Source organism: Malurus melanocephalus, unplaced genomic scaffold (genome assembly GCF_030028575.1).
Source record: "Malurus melanocephalus ecotype Western Australia unplaced genomic scaffold, MMel_1.1 scaffold_12, whole genome shotgun sequence".
In the NCBI taxonomy this organism is placed as follows: Eukaryota; Metazoa; Chordata; class Aves; order Passeriformes; family Maluridae; genus Malurus; species Malurus melanocephalus.
Genome location: NW_026623244.1, coordinates 3,056,018 through 3,071,315, shown reverse-complemented (window position 1 = coordinate 3,071,315; position 15,298 = coordinate 3,056,018). Strand labels below are relative to the sequence as shown.

Here is a 15,298-nt window from a genome sequence, read left to right as displayed (position 1 = left end):
CCGGCAGCACGTGACCGCCGGCACCGCCCCCGCGCACGCGCACGGCCCTGCGCGCGGGTGTCATGGCGGCGGCCGGGGCCGGGGTGGAGGCTCTCGCCGCCTCCGTCCGGGACTTCGTGTCCGGACAGCAGGACGGCCGCGCCGCGGAGGTGGCGGCAGGTACCGCGCCGGGGCGGGGCGGGGCGGGGYGGGACCGAACCGAGCGTGGGCATGGCGGCGGGGCCGGGCTGGGCCTGGGGCGGGCGTGGGCACGGCCGGGTGCGGCGGGCGGGTCGTGGCGGTGTGGGGAGGGGTTTGGGAGGAAGCGTGGGGCTGCGGGGTTGGGCAGGGYAGGGTGTGGAGGCGAGGGACGGAGCGTGTCCGTGGGTTGTGAGGCTGCCTTGCGGGRCAGGGCACGTGGGAATGGGTAGAATAGGGCCTGCAGCTCGGAGCCGACAAGGAGAGGAGTGGGACGGCAGCGAAGGTGAGGGACTCCAGGACCCAGGCAGATATGGGTGGCAGAGAAATCGACAGTGGGGAGAGAGCTCATGGCTTTGCTGAGGTACTGGTGGGAGGTGACTGGTGCAGACTGCCTTCACTGTGGTTTCCCCCCCTCTCCTAGCAGRGCTTGAGGCATTTGGTTTCTTCTCATCATTTGTCCTGATTGGAACAGCAATTGGGTGTCTTTGTTGCATTAGGGAAGTTACAGCTTCAGGGATATGGCTTTCTAAGGACAAGGCAGCACTTTTGTGTTTCTAGGCTCTGGCTTCAGTATGATTTGGGAAGGAGGTGAGAGAGCAGAGAATCTGCTATCTGTTGTGTTGCATTACACAGAGGGGTACCTTATAGATCTTTCCCTGATGGATTGTGAACTGCTCTGTAGTATTTTGGTGATGAGATGAGCTGGCAAAACAGGAAGGTAACCCAGTGGTCTGTGTAACACAGAGTGAAGAAAATGCCAAGGAATTGGAGGAGTTCACTAACCTATGTAATATTCAAGGTGTTGCAGAAGAGTTGCACAGTCTCCGACACATTTGGAATAGACATGGGGAAGGATAATTTTGCAACTGCTGTTGTCACCAGATGTCATGTTACAGAAGTGCTGGGAGAAAACTTTGTCTGTTGGAAGAGATACAAAGGCCCCCTTGCCAGCCGTGTGGCTCTTGTGACAAAGCCACCTTCACACAGGGGCTGGCACGTGTCCCTCTGACCTCGTACAGAACCACACATCAGAAAGGATTAAATTGCATTATGTGTCCTTGAGCAAAAGGGGAGTTTTTTTCTAAGCTCATGGCCATTGTGCAATTGCTGTAAGAAGCACATTGAGCTTCCCCCATGAGTTGCTGAGGACTAAAATGAGCATAACTTGGCAAGTGGCAGAAAGACCTTGGTGCTATCACAGGCAGCTTGAGCTGCATGGGTCAGTGAGTGGCAGGAGGAGTCTGAATTGATCTTTCTTAAAAGWTGGGAAGAGAAGGATACTGCTATTACAGAATCCATTACATATTCCCTGTAAATGTTGTGCTCACATTTTGAGGGTGTGGGGGAGACAAGAATGGAAGGCCTCCAGAAGTGACTAATACCTAGGAGGACACTATGTGAAAKAGGGACAGACCTGCCAGGAAAGGGAAAGGTTGGTTCAGAGTAGCAATGCAGCACAGGGTGAATGGCTTGCTTCTGTTTAGTTTCTGAACTACAGGAATCCCAGAACAGGAAGGCAGCCCCTCCTGGTAAAAGGATTCAAGGTTCACAATTAACCTTGGGGCGTATGTGCTGCTGCCAGATGTGGARGCAGCAGTTTCAGGGGCTCGCCACCGTGCCTGCTGTGCTGATGAGGCAGGTCCAATTAGCTGCGCTGCCGTGGCCTGTGCAGCGCTGCCCTCAGGCACAYCGTGCTCACAGGCTGTGCCAGAGAGGGATGGCCACACCATGTGAGGCAAAGCAAAGCTCGTCACACCTGGGTCGCTGAGAACAGAGGGAGCTCCCGCACTGAGCCGAGCAAAGGAGCTGCTGACCTCGCTGCTGCTGACCACGGGGAGCATCAATACCTGGCTGTGGTTTGGCCATCACACTGCAGCTCTTTCCTGTTGAGTAGGGAACCAGAAGCTTTGTGTAGAGCTGCTTTYAGTCTCTGCAGACACAGAGAGGCAGAGCACTTGGCCACAGAGAGGGTGTTTGTCTCAGACATTTTCTGTGATGGTGCAGAGGCACAAGGGCTCTTCATGAGCTTGCAGAGCTCTGCTTTGGCTGGTACACAGCACCTGCTTGCTGTTTCACTGTTTTATTATTCTGCAAAAAATTTTGCCAGCACGGTATRGCTGTTTCTAAGGGCACCCCCATTCAGTCTGTGCCTGTCAGTTCTGAGACCTGCTGGGCTCTTCTGCGCAGCTCCCCTTATCTGTTCTGTCCCTCAGTTCAGGCTCCCTCTCCCTGCTGCGCCAGGCAGGATTGAAAGCTCTATCTCTGGAGCTGGGGCTGCCTGCTGTCAGAACACACGGTCAGAAAACACTGTCATCCCATCCCCAGAGACAGCTCTGTGAAGAACAGTGTGACTTAATACTGGAATTAACTGCATAGGAAGAGCCAGTAAATGCTTGCAACAGCAGGAGACATTAGCTGGAACAAGGCCTGGGAAAGCCCAGAATGAAACTTTAGGGCTTCTGAGAGAGTGAGTGCCCTGTCAGTCATGTAGGTTCAGCAAAGCATAGAGGTGAGCACGGTCCTCCCGAGTGCCCARAAGTGCTCCTGGGCAAAGACAATGAGTCTCAATGACTGCAAGGTGATTAGGGTTTTTTTGTGGAGAAATGCTGTTTTGTCCAGGTAGAGATTGAGAGGTGCTGCTAGTTGCCCAGCAATGTCCCTTGCTACCTAAGCTGCAGGTTAGGGATCTGAAGGTAAGGCAGTCCCTTGCCTGCCACCCCATGTCTGACCAGAGGGCATATACAGAGCTTTCCTTCTGGAAAGGTGCCACATTGGCAATGGATGGCAGGAATGGAGACCCTGTCCTTCTGCCAAGGCTCTTGTGAGGTGCAGCAAGCAGGTCCTTACCAAAGCCTCCTGAGGAGTGACTCTTCCCCCAGTTGAATTACAAGAATATGGAGGCAGGAGGTGAATGAGGCAACCTGGCAAGGTATCTGAGTCATAGTTGGAAATAGACTCAAGGAATCCCAGTACTTTATCTTCCTCTGACCACAAAGCTGCCTTTCTCTCTGCCCTCCATCTTGGAGGTAAGCTTGTGCAGGTATTGCTCAGCACAGCGTGGAGATGCGGGAGCCAAGGTGGGAAGCTGAGTGATTACTAGTGTCTGGGATGTTTGTTCAGCCAGTTCTCCCTCAGGAAGCACCTGGAGACCTGGCCTGTCTACTCACAGCATGCTCACATTAGAGAAGGGGATTTTAGTATCCCAGCGAAGTGGAGCACGGTGAGGTTTCTCAGGAGCCACACATACAGCCAGGCTGCAGGGAGAGGATGAGGCAAAACGCAGGCAAGTTCTCCCCTGGCTCTGAGCCAGTTGAGGCAGCTCTCAGTCTCAGAGATGTTTGCAGGCAGAGCTGGAGGCAGCTCCACCAACTAAGTGCATATGGCTTCTTTGGTGCCTAGTGAGGAGTGAGCACTGACCAGCCTTTCCCACTGTGGTGCTGGGATGCTTCCCAGCATCCATCTCCACTACTGTTGCCTGCGTGATTTCTTTGGCTCACTTTTTTTACCTCCTTTCTCCAGGGGTGAAAGATGGAAGGTGGACAGTGCTGCAGCTTGTGGAAGCCCTGGGGTAAGAAAAGCCTTATGCATGTTAAACATCGGGTAAGGGGCTTGCAGGGGACATTCCCACAAGGAAGCACAGTTAGAAGGAAATGTGTGCTCATCCAGGATGCRCTTCAGGGCTGGTAGACACACTGCAGCATGCAGGATGTGGTCTGTTCACAGCATGGAGCTTGAGCAGTGCTTTGCCCTCCTGAGACATGAGAGCTCTTTGGGAAAGAGCAAGGCTGGAGCAGCTCTTGATGCTCTCCCAGGACAGAGGAAAGATGTTGTGGCAGGCCACAAGCTGCAGGGCACTTCTCATTTGGGGCTGCCCTCAGCAGGAGCTGCCTGAGCACACAACAGCGTGTCACAAGCAGGCTGGCACTTAGCTTCTGCTTCTGTCTCCAAATTGTCATGGCCTGGGCTTGTTTCTCCCAAGCTGGGGGCTGGGTTTGCCTCACTATAAGAGGCTTTACCCTCTTTGACCCTTGTGATCTCGGGAGCATGGTGCAAGAGCAATTTCTTTGGTCCRGCTTGAGAACTTGGATTTCTTTCTGCATGGCTCTGGGGCTGAGTGCACACATGCAGCACAGCAGGGGAGAGGAGTCTGTTCCCACCCTGCCAGCAAGTCAGGCAGGATTGGGCACACAGAGCGTCACCTCTATGTGTTTGTAATGTGCCTGCTCAGAATGTGCTGTCCCTGATCACAACAGGCTTCTTGGGCTTTCTCCCCTCTTGGCCTAGGTTTTGCTTGGAGAACACAGATCCTCGGACACGAGGGCGAGGCATCCAGCTGCTGTCACAAGTCCTGCTCCAGTGTTACTCCCTGCTGAAGGAGAAGGAAGGTAAGGACTATTCTGGCTCCTGAGTGGCTGGCTGGGACAAAGCTTGTGCTATTAAAGTGTCTGTCCTGCAGTTGGCAAATTGATTGATTTAACACTGTGACAACTTTGTACATGTCTGTAAGAGTCAAAGTCCAAGGAGGACACGAGGCTTTGCACTGCAGCCTTTTTTGCCAACCTCACCACACAATTCAGGTCACCGTCTGAACACATCAAATCCCTTGGCTGAGGCCCTTGACAGTGTGTGGGTGTTGCACATCCAGGTATACTCAGCRCCACGTGGGACAGGTTGGGGACACATYTGTATGTCAGAATCYTTGGATGATGATTCAGTGCAGGAARACTGTCCTTCACACATCAAGTCACACTGCAGCCCTGCAGYCTGACCAGTTAACTCAGGAGGAACCTGAGGCCTGAGGAGGAGAGGGGATCAGCATAAGGATGAAAATAGAGTGGGGGCTGGAGTGGGGAGAGGAAGATGCCCTGTTCATGGASGCAAGGAGAAGGGGTGTCTGTTAAATGCCCCATAGCAACTGGCTGGTAGCAGGGCAAGCCMGTATGTGCTGACAGACTTTGGCTTGGGCCTGGAGGCCTTGCAGATGGGAAGCTGAAACTATGGCAGCAGGATGGCTAGACAGGGGGCCCAGCTAGTAAGTAAGGTGGAGGAAAGGGAGGATGGAACTAAGAGATGCTTAGTCCTTGGCATTTGGCTCTCTTTGACTGGAGCCAGGCAGGGCTGAGAGCAGCTGTGCAAAGAGCTACTGGAGTAGCTGGATTCAGGTGGGATGAGATGGGAACTGGGCTGCTCTGGAGGGGTAGCCAGAAGTGGGGAGGTTCAGTGGGGATGCTTGGCAGAACAAGGGGACTCAGGGCAGCTGAGCAAGGGGAGTGAGCTGGGTTAGAGCCTCGTGTCTCTGCTCACGCAGTTCATTTCTCAAGCGCTGCGTCAGGCCGCCTCCTGGGGGGCTGAGTTTCTGCAGCAGCTGTGGGCACAGGATGCTGCTAGCCGGCTCTTCCAGTCTGCTTCCTGCTACCACTCCCCAGGGCTGGGGTGTGCAGGCGCCCGTGGCCGTGACTCAGGGGCCAGGAACGTGTTGTGGAGCCAAGTGCGAGGAAGCCGGAGCTCCTGCCCCAGTCCTGTGCCCCACCCCATGACATCCTCCAGCCTCYGCTGAGCAGACTGCTGCTCTGCTGCTGGTGTCTGCACCCACATGTCTGGACAGGCCAGGGCAAATGCCTCTCAAATAGCTCCAGCACTTCTGCAGCTGCCAAAGGTGGCTGCTGCTCTGCTGCAGTCAGGCATGGGATGCTCATGGGGAGAGGGCAAAGGCGTGGGAGTCAGATGGGTGGACCCAACAGTGCAGTTCATCCCATTCACCAGTGTGAGATATGCTCGCTCTTAATCTATCAGCTTGTGCTTGAGCTGGGGCCAGCTGTGTTTCCTGGGGCTAACACACATTGGTGTCTGTTTCTGACAGTGCTGCATCTGGTCCTGTTCTATGAGAGCCGGCTGCAAGATCATCACCTGGTGATCCCCTCAGTGCTCCAGGGACTCCGAGCGCTGGTGAGCTCACATCCAGCCTGCAGTGCTGGGATGCATTCCAAGGCAGTGTCAGGAAGGTGCAACAACTGGGTACGGGTTGGAGCAGTGTGTCAAGCAGGGCCTGGCTGGGCTTTCAGCCCATGTGGCAGCATTGCCCTGTCTCCTCTGTTCTCCTGCTGTGCCCCTTGCAGAGGAGCCAGGGAGAGGAGATTGCCTTGTTTTCCTGCCCTGTGTTGGTATTGGGGCAAGGATTCCCTGGCCACCCTGAGGAGCAGCATAGATSATGGGCATCTTGTCCTGTTCTGTCTGGGGAGGGCACGGTGAGCTCTCCATTCTGTGAGAGAGGATGCTGCAGGCAGCTGCTGTGTGGAGGTAGGAGCTCTGTTATGTGGCTGCCATCATGGTATTCTATTCTTGCTTTTCTCATCCCCAGAGCATGTGTGAGGTGCTGTCCCCAGGGCTAGCAGTGTCTGTGCTCAAAGCCATCTTCCAGGAGGTACATGTGCAGGTGAGCAATGTGATTTCTTGTCCTCCTGTCCTTGATCCCTGTGTGTCTGGGGATGGCCTGCCTGGCCTGAGGACTGGCCACATTCAGCATAGTGCTTCTGCAGAGCCTAGGGACAGCTTGGCTCACTSCAAGAGAGACAGTGAGAGACAGACACACAGCTGAGGATCCTGTTTGGCCCTTGTCCTCTCTTCTYAGCCCTAGGGGAATTTCTTCCTTTTGCTCCATTTTCCAGGCTGTGTCTAAGTGCCCCCAGTCCAATTCTCCTCCAATTTAAGATTGTTTATGCTGTCAGTGCCTTGAGCAGCATGTGTGGCCCTGGTGTGACTGATGGTGCATTCATGCAGTGATGGATGGATGTAGTCACGTTCAGTAGCCATTGCCTAGGCATGTGCCTACTTTGCATGTGATAAGTGGGATCTCTGTGCCAGGAAGCAGCAGCTGAGCTGCTGGGGGTCCTGCTTTCTCTCAAGGGCATGTGCTGCCCGTGGGGTAGTGGGTAGCTGTGCTGCCATGTGTAGAGGATAGTTTTGATTGGTCTGCTCCYCCTTTCAGTCCTTGATGCAGCTGGACCGCCACACAGTCTACAGCATCATCACCAACTTCATGAACACCAGAGAGGAAGGTGAGGAGAGGAAGATGCAAGAGCCACTCTGGGATTGTTGAAGCTGGAAAAATTACTCACGTTTGCCTTCTCCGAGGGCTCTGCGGCTCTGCCTGGGAGAGCTGGAAGAGGACTGTGGGGCAGGGGAAACTGGGCTGATTTAATTCCTTGTTGGTGAGGTCTGAAGTGTTRTATCTGCTCACATTCCTCCTTTCTGCAGAGCTGAAGGGCCTGGGTGCTGACTTCACCTTCGGCTTCATCCAGGTCATGGATGGGGAGAAGGATCCCCGCAATCTGCTGGTGGCCTTCCAGATCGTGCGTGATCTCATTGCCAAGGACTATGCCTTGGGTGAGCCTAAACTGCTATGCAGAGCTGACTGGGAGACATGTCCCTTTATTTTGAGCCATTGGAGGGATGGCTTTTGGGTCTGACCAGGCCTGGGGTAGTTCCTAACACATTTTAATTGCTGCAGAGCTGGCCTGCCAGCAGTGCTAAACATAAGCTGCTGTGCCATTTTTGCCCAGTGTCTTTGCTCACTCCTTCTCTTTCTGCAGGTCCCTTCGTAGAGGAGCTGTTTGAAGTCACATCCTGCTACTTCCCTGTTGATTTTACTCCAGTGAGTGAGTCTGCCCTGTGCCACAGCCTTATTCCTTCTGATGTTTTCTTAAGGGTTGTGTCTTCTCCCTCTTAAGGGGAATGGGATGAGAGGGTGGCCAAGAGTCTTGGCTGGGCAGTGTTGAGCTGTGAGCTGTGGTACCCAGGCTGACAGGCTGGTGCTAAGCTGGCTGCAGTGACTGGCATTGGTGCTTCCTCGCTGGAGATGAGGTGCTGCAGCCTTGGCTGTATTGGGGTATTTCCTGACTGATGGGTGACCTGCTCTCTGCCTCCTTTCCAGCCCCCCAATGACCCTCATGGCATCCAGAGGGAAGACCTGATCCTGAGCCTCCGGGCCATACTGGCCTCTACACCCCAATTTGCTGAGGTACAAAGCTCCTTGGGGATTCTTGAGCATCTCACTGTTCCCTGAGCACAGGCTGCCTTTCATTGTGCTGCAGCTCCTGCTGTGACTCTGTGGGATGGAAACAACTGGGGCCAGGAGCTTGCACTAGGGCAGCCCTGTCCTCTGCTGGGGCTGGTCACAGGGAGGGTGCTGACTGACACCCTGGGAAGGGGCTGCCTGTTGCAGGTAYCCCTTCACCTCTGCTCTCCTGGCAGAGGCTGAACTTGCAGTCTTGCTGGGCCATGGACAAAGTGATGCAAAGAGTGGGCTGAATTAAAGTGCTTCTCTCTGCAGTTCCTTCTGCCTCTGCTTATTGAGAAGTTGGACTCTGAACTGCAAAGTGCCAAGCTTGACTCCCTGCAGACTCTGGTAAGGAGGGACCCCCAACTCCCTTTAGCCCACAGCTGATATGTGGTAGTAGCAGCTGCCAGCCACTTCTGAGCCCTTCTCCCTTGCCAGCCAGAGACTCACCCTTGCAGAGCCACAATTTCCAGAGTCCTGGTTTTGGCCTGCATCACACTTCCCTGTTTTTCTCGAGTGTTTGTGTAGCTCAGTATGAGCCTGCCAGGATGGGCAGTGTCCCTGCACTGTGTCTTGGTACTGGCTTCTTTGTGATGCTTTCTCCTGCCTCCTCTTGCAGACTGCCTGCTGTGCCATCTATGGGCAGAAGGAGCTGCAGGAATTCCTCCCCAGCCTGTGGTCATCCCTGCGCAGAGAGGTGAGTACTGCAGGGCTCCACCATGGCTGGGCTTCTGCTGAGCAGGAGTTCTCTATCACACCAGGTGGGCCCCATRTCTCCCAGCAGTCTGCACCTGTGACCTTGAACAGCCCTAGCTGAAAAGTAGAGGRCAGGCCAGCCCTATCAGCATGTCCCTGTGGCTTGAATGTGCCATGTTCAAATCACATGGGAAATGAGGCAGGAAGCTGAGCCCTTCAGCCTGCATTGGGATGCTGAAGCCTGTGGTTGTTGTCAGCATGGAGTTCAGCTCATGCTATGGTTTTCTTCCAGGTGTTCCAGACAGCGAGTGAGAAGATTGAGACGGAATGCCTGGCTGCACTGCGTGCTCTCTCTGCCTGCCTTTCCCGCTCTGTGCTCAGCTCTGATTCTGAGGATCTGCTGGAATCCTTCCTCAGCGGCATTCTGCAAGGTAGCTAACARAGGGACCCTGCCCCAAGCAGCCAGGCCTGAAAGCATTCTCCTAGATGCTTTCTAGATCCTGCAGAGATCTGCACTCCTTTTTGAAGCCTCTTCTCTTTATAGTCCTCACAGCCACTTTTGGCTTCTCCAAGGTAATTGGCTGCAGGAAGTGAGGAGAAGGCGATTAAGCTGCTTCACTCTCTGCTGGAACCACCCTCTCTGTGTGCTTGGAGCTGTGGGAAGCTGCTCAGTTGGGGAGGCTGTGCTGCAGCTCAGAGCTGYGCCCTGGCAGCACGTCCCAGCCCAGCTATCAGCCATGTCCCCGCACGCGAGGCAGAGGAGCTCTGCTCCACTGCAGCTGACGCCCAGCCTATCTCAGATTGCAGGCACCATCTGTGTGAGCCCGACATGAAGCTGGTGTGGCCCAGTGCCAAACTCTTGCAGGCAGCAGCGGGTGCTTCCCTCCGCACCTACCACCGCATCACCCGCAGCGTTCTGCCCCTGCTGCTGGAGCAGTACACCAAGCACACRCAGGTGAGYGGCACTTGCTGGCTCCACAGGGGCTGTGGGAAGCAGGGTGTCGAAGGGGATGTCATTCCCTGGCTGTGGGTAGAGACCCCATGGGCACCCTGTGGCCTTGCAGTGCTGGGCTGAGGTGCAGCTCTATCCCGGCAGCAATGGTGATCTGGGTTACACTTTTGTGTCCCTGCAGAGCAGCCAGAGGAGAACAATCCTGGAAATGCTGCTAGGCTTCCTAGAATTGCAGCAGAAGTGGGAACATGTGGAAGAAGGTGAGGATGGCTGGTCCCTCGGGAGGCATCTGTGTCTGTCACAAGGGCTGCTGGTTCTSACTTCAGTTTCCTGTATGCTGACAGACAAGGAAAACTCACTGGCCAGTGGCTGCATGTGCAAGCTCCTGCCATGTCCCAGGGATCCTCCATGATTGGGTACCAAATGCAGCACCCYGGAAAGGATCTGTCAAGTGCTGTGATGGTGGCTGTGTGGTGACAGCCAGACACAGTCAGTGACTACATGCTTCTCTTTCCAGATGAGAGCACTCTGCTGTCGCTCCAAGCCCCAGTTTGCTCTGTGGTGTTCTCAGCGCTGACGGATCCCAGTGTGCAGCTGCAGCTGGTTGGGATCAAGGCACTGACTGTCCTGGGCTCCCTGCAAGGTTGGTACCTTGTTTCCCTTGAGGAGACGGAGGGAGGTGTCACTCTTCTGAGAGACACAGCTGCTGGGGCATCTTTGCCTGCTGCCTGTAGGTGCACAGGAATAGTGGCAGCCTTTCCTACCCAAGCCATGAGCTCCAGGGACAGTTGGTCTCTCTCTTGCCTGTTCGTGCTGGGCACCTTGTATTTCTGGCATTTGGTGTGCTGCTGCATTGCTGTTGGCCTGGATGAGGGGGAAGGATCCTGTCCACACCACCATCTTTGCCTCTGGCCAAGGGTACAATTTCCCTATGGATCTTGTTCCAGGCTTCCTGTCTTCCTCTGACCTGGAGCTGGTTGTGGATCATCTCATCCGTCTCATTCTGCATGAGGATTCTCAGAGCAGGTGAGATTCTCAGAGAAGGTGAGGGGTGGGCTGGCATCACTGCAGTCGCCCACACTTTGGGAGAAGCAAAGCCTGGCTTTGCTGCAGAGAGGGGCTGTAGATTTAGAGAAGGCACAGGAGCTCTCTGAACCAGAAGGCTATGTGGGATAAACCAGAACATTCATGGGCTGGAAATTGGAGAGTCTGAGCCTATCAAAGCTGAGGCTCTGCTCTGCCTCCCTGAAGAGTGGAAAAGGCAAGCTGCTGAGAAGTGGGGTTCTGGAGACACCTTCTGGCAGGTTTGTGCAGCTGCTGTACAAGCAGCCCTGGATTTGCAGTCTTGAATCACCTTTTCACTCTCTTTCCCCCTGGCAGTGAAGCAGCAATGGAGGCAGCTGGATCCCTGGCTCCCACCTACCCAAAGGTTTTCTCTGGTCGCATGGTACCCAGGCTTGAAGAGGAGTTGCAGTCAGGTAGGGCTGGGAAAGGAGTGGTGGCTGGTTTTGGGGTAAGGCCTTTCCCATCCCCATTAGGCTCCTGCCAGGCAGGGGGGCTGTGCCACGTGGTGTAGGGGGTGGCTGTCCTTGGGGGACTCCCAGCACAGGCATTGTCTGCTGGCACAGGGGAGGCTGGTCTGGTAGCCAGCCTGTGTGTAGCCAGGATCACCCTTGTGGGAAGGAGCTGTCCAGCTGCACAGCAGGCAGAGTGCCTCGAGCCTGGCATGGGCTGGGTCTGCTGTGCTGCTTCACCCCATCCACTCTGGCAGGGTCTGGGCCCTGGGTGGGTGATCCCAGGTCCCCCTCTGAGGTGTGTTTCCTCTTCAGAGCGGGAGGAGAGCTTTGACAACCAACGCTCCTTTCGGCAGCGCTGCCTGCAGGCCCTGGCAGCTGTGTCCACCCACACCAGCATCGTGAGGGAGACTGTCCCTGTCCTGCTGCAGCATCTCCAGAAGGTGCAGAAAGGTAATGGATCTGCTGCAGGCAGCTCCACAGAGCATGTCTGGGAAGGAGCTGCCTCTTACTGGTAATGGCTGGGAGAGAGCCGGAATGGCAGTGGAGCCCACACCTGGACTGTGAATGTCACTGGTGGAGTGGGAGTCAGAAGAGCTGCATTGTCCCAGGATCCTGGTGCAGATCAGGGGGCTGGGTGCTGAGGCTGTTTGATATGATGGTGACTGTGCCCTACAGGGACCGAGACCCGGAATACCCAAGACATGGTCTCTGTGTGCCAGAGTCTGCACCGCGTGGCCCTGCGGTGCCAACAGGATGTGGAGGGCTGCTGGTACTTCCATCAGACAGTGGTGCCATGCCTGCTGGCCATGGCTGTGCAGGCAGCCATGCAAGGTAAGTGCAGGGCTAGAGTGGGAGAAGGGAGAGCAGGCAATTCCCAGGCTCTCAGGGGTCCCTGATTCTGCAGTTAGTCCTGCTGCTGATGCCTTCTGGCACCCATGGCCCTCCAACTCTGGGCTCCACTGGTCCCTGCCACTGTCCCAGAGCCCTGCCCCAGTCTGGTGTGGGTTCAGGGGGCTGTGCCTTCCTCCTGCATCTAAGCAGCAGGCTCTAGCAAGTTCCATTCCTCCCACCACCTGCAGAGAGCACCCAGACACTGCCAGGCAGAACACTGCTGGAAGAAGAGGTGCTGGCTGCCATGATCCCGGTCATCAGTGCTGCTACCACTCATCTGAGCCCTGAGTGAGTGATGCTGGGGCAGGAAGCTGGGTGCTCCATTGTGGGGAGAGAGCAGGCTGCATGCCCCCTTCCTGCCATCTGTACAGGGTCACCATGTGCCTCCTGGGAGGTCTCTGGTGACCCTTTTAGAGCAGCACATTACAATGTCTCCTCTCCTAGGCTGGCTGCCCAGAGTGTGTCTCATGTGGTGCCCCTCTTTCTGGATGGAGAGGTCTCCTTCCTACCCCAAAACAGTTTTCCCTGCTCCTTCCAGCCTTTTGGGGTAGGTTTGGTGATTGGGGCTGGGGCACYAGAATGGGCAGGGAATGAGGATGGTGGCACAAGCTGGCAGCAAGGACTGTGATGACATAGGCACTGTTTTACCTTGCAGGATGGGGAGTGCTTGGAGGCACAGAGACGCCTGGTCGCCCTCCTTATGGCCTTTGTCTGCTCCTTGCCCCGCAATGTATGTTGGTGTGCAGCAGGGTAGAGAGGAGCCCTGCCTGAGTACCCTCCAGCCTCTGTCCATGCCAAGCTCCACGACAGCGGGAGCTGCTGCAGCCCTGGGCCCTAACACGTTGTGTGTCTGTTCCAGGTGGCAATCCCTCAGCAGGAATGGTTGCTCCGGGAGCTGCTAGCATTGAGCTGTTCCTGCAACTGTCCCTTCACCGCCACCACAGCTGCCAAGTGCTTTGCAGGGCTGGTGAACAAGCACCCAGCAGGTAAGGGGGCTGGGGCAGATGCCGGGGGTCCCTGCCCACTGCTGGCAGGGGGAGTGGCTCAACTTGTCCCTTCCATCCCCAGGGCAGCAGCTGGATGAGATCCTGCAGCTTGCAGTGAATAGGATGGAGCCCGGCCTTGCGGAGGGGCCCCACCGAATGCAGGCGCTCACCTTGCTGCTCTGGGTAAGGTCTGCCCTGGATGAGAGGGGCAGGGGGTTAGGGGACCCAGCCTGGCACCAACTGTTATGCCTGCACAGGTGACCAAAGCCCTGGTGCTGCGCTACCACCCCTTGAGCTCCTGCCTGACAGACAAGGTAGGTGGTGGTGGGGCTGGGTGATGTCTGAGAAACCTGCCTTGCTCCTCGCTGGCTGGCAGGGGGACCCCCGCAGCAGGACACTGTCTCAGGGCTCTCTCCCTCACAGCTACTGGGTCTGCTGAGTGACACGGAGCTGGGCCCTGCCGCAGCTGATGGCTTCTCCCTGCTCATGGCCGAGTCCCCAGACGTGCTGCACAAAGGCTGCCATGCTGACGTGCGCATCATGTTCCGCCAGCGCTTCTTCACTGACAAYGTCCCCAAGCTGGTGCAAGGCTTCCATGGGGCTGGCCCCGGTGAGTGGCCACCTCCTGCCCAGCCTCACCACTCCTGACTCCTTAACCAGGGGACCTGAGCTGGGATCCCCGCCTTCCCCTGGCTGCTTGTAACCGTCTCTGCGCTTCACAGATGTGAAGGCCAACTACCTGAAGGGCCTGTCCCATGTGCTCAACCACCTCCCCAAACCGGTGCTGGTGACAGAGCTGCCCACGGTAAGAGCCAGCCTGGGCAGCAGGCAGGGTGAGCTGTAACACCGCAGAGTGCATGGTTTCAGGGTTACTCATGACTCCTGTGTTCTCCCTTCCTCTGCAGCTGCTTTCCCTCCTGCTTGAAGCCTTGTCCTGCTCAGATCGTGTAGTACAGCTCTCCACACTGAGCTGCCTCCACCCACTGCTGCTCGAAGCTCCCCAGATCATGAGCCTCCATGTCGACACACTGGTCACCAAGTTCCTCAACCTCACCTCCAGCCCCACCATGGTATGTGCACCCCTCCTTCCTTCCTGCTATGCCACTCTCACCCGCCCCTCGTGCTGCCCTCATCCCTGTCTGTTCCAGGCTGTTCGCATCGCCGCCTTGCGCTGTGCCCATGCACTCACCAATCTGCCCACAACAGTGGTAAGTGCTCCTGCAGCACCYTGCTGCCTGCTCCTGCATGTAACGGGCAAGGGGGTCCCAAACCTCCTGGGGGACATCCAGTTCTCTCATGAAGAGCCACTTCTGTCCTACAGCTGCTCCCATACAAGGGCCGAGTTATCCGGGCACTGGCCAAGCCTTTGGACGACAAGAAGAGGCTGGTGCGGAAGGAAGCAGTGGCAGCACGCGGTGAATGGTGCGTGGAAGTAGCTGCTGAGGGGGTGCCAGCACGTAGGAGATATGGCTGATGGCACYATCTCTGTCCCCGCAGGTTCCTGCTCGGGAGCCCAGGCAGGTGAGTTCCCTGCATCCCCTCCCTGTGCTGACCAACAGTCTGACCAGCGCCTCGCTAACCCGCCAAGTCATCTGACCGATGCCATGGACCCTCCGGATTCTCGGAGCTCAGGACTGCCCTGAGTGCCAGGGCTGGAGCGTGCAGGCCAGCAGACAGCACCCCTCACTGCAGTCCCTTCCCAGCACGCACAGCAGGGAAGAAGCTGTGCTGCTTGTGGCTTGCCCACCCTCTGCTGCAGCCAGGGACAGTGATGGACAGACCCACCACATGTGAGTGGAGAGGACAGGTCTGTGCACACGTGGAGTGTGTGACAAGCCATGTGCCAGAGGAATAAATATATATCTGTTTTGATAATGCTCTGAAGGTCTCCATGTAGCTCAGGCTGGATCCTCCGTGCTTTTCTGTATGTTGAGCAGCTTAAGATGCAGCTGGTTATAGGCCTTTCCTCCTCTTTTCACACTGTGGTCCCTTTCCTCCCATCCCCTGAAGTCCATGTCCC

At 56.2% G+C, this 15,298-nt stretch overlaps 1 protein-coding gene across 2 annotated transcripts; it reads left to right on the top strand.

Annotated features, from left to right (window-relative positions):
• The first annotated feature begins 33 nt into the window (after positions 1 to 33).
• On the top strand, positions 34 to 15,166 carry MMS19 (MMS19 homolog, cytosolic iron-sulfur assembly component). 2 transcript variants are annotated; one of them, XM_057380419.1, is made up of 31 exons: positions 34 to 159; positions 3,700 to 3,748; positions 4,465 to 4,565; positions 6,041 to 6,126; positions 6,539 to 6,613; positions 7,166 to 7,235; positions 7,435 to 7,563; positions 7,770 to 7,831; positions 8,111 to 8,197; positions 8,510 to 8,584; positions 8,856 to 8,933; positions 9,225 to 9,363; positions 9,733 to 9,887; positions 10,066 to 10,144; positions 10,402 to 10,527; positions 10,832 to 10,910; positions 11,265 to 11,362; positions 11,714 to 11,851; positions 12,077 to 12,232; positions 12,481 to 12,580; positions 12,737 to 12,839; positions 12,948 to 13,022; positions 13,152 to 13,278; positions 13,361 to 13,461; positions 13,536 to 13,592; positions 13,702 to 13,888; positions 14,001 to 14,083; positions 14,184 to 14,348; positions 14,427 to 14,486; positions 14,600 to 14,700; positions 14,776 to 15,166. In XM_057380419.1, exons 1-31 carry the CDS (start codon positions 63 to 65, stop codon positions 14,801 to 14,803), a joined length of 3,066 nt encoding a protein of 1,021 aa, XP_057236402.1. In that variant the 5' UTR covers positions 34 to 62; the 3' UTR covers positions 14,804 to 15,166. The 2 variants fall into 2 exon arrangements, with proteins under 2 accessions (XP_057236402.1, XP_057236410.1); XM_057380427.1 differs by lacking the exon at positions 34 to 159 and adding an exon at positions 361 to 463.
• The last annotated feature ends 132 nt before the right edge of the window (positions 15,167 to 15,298 follow it).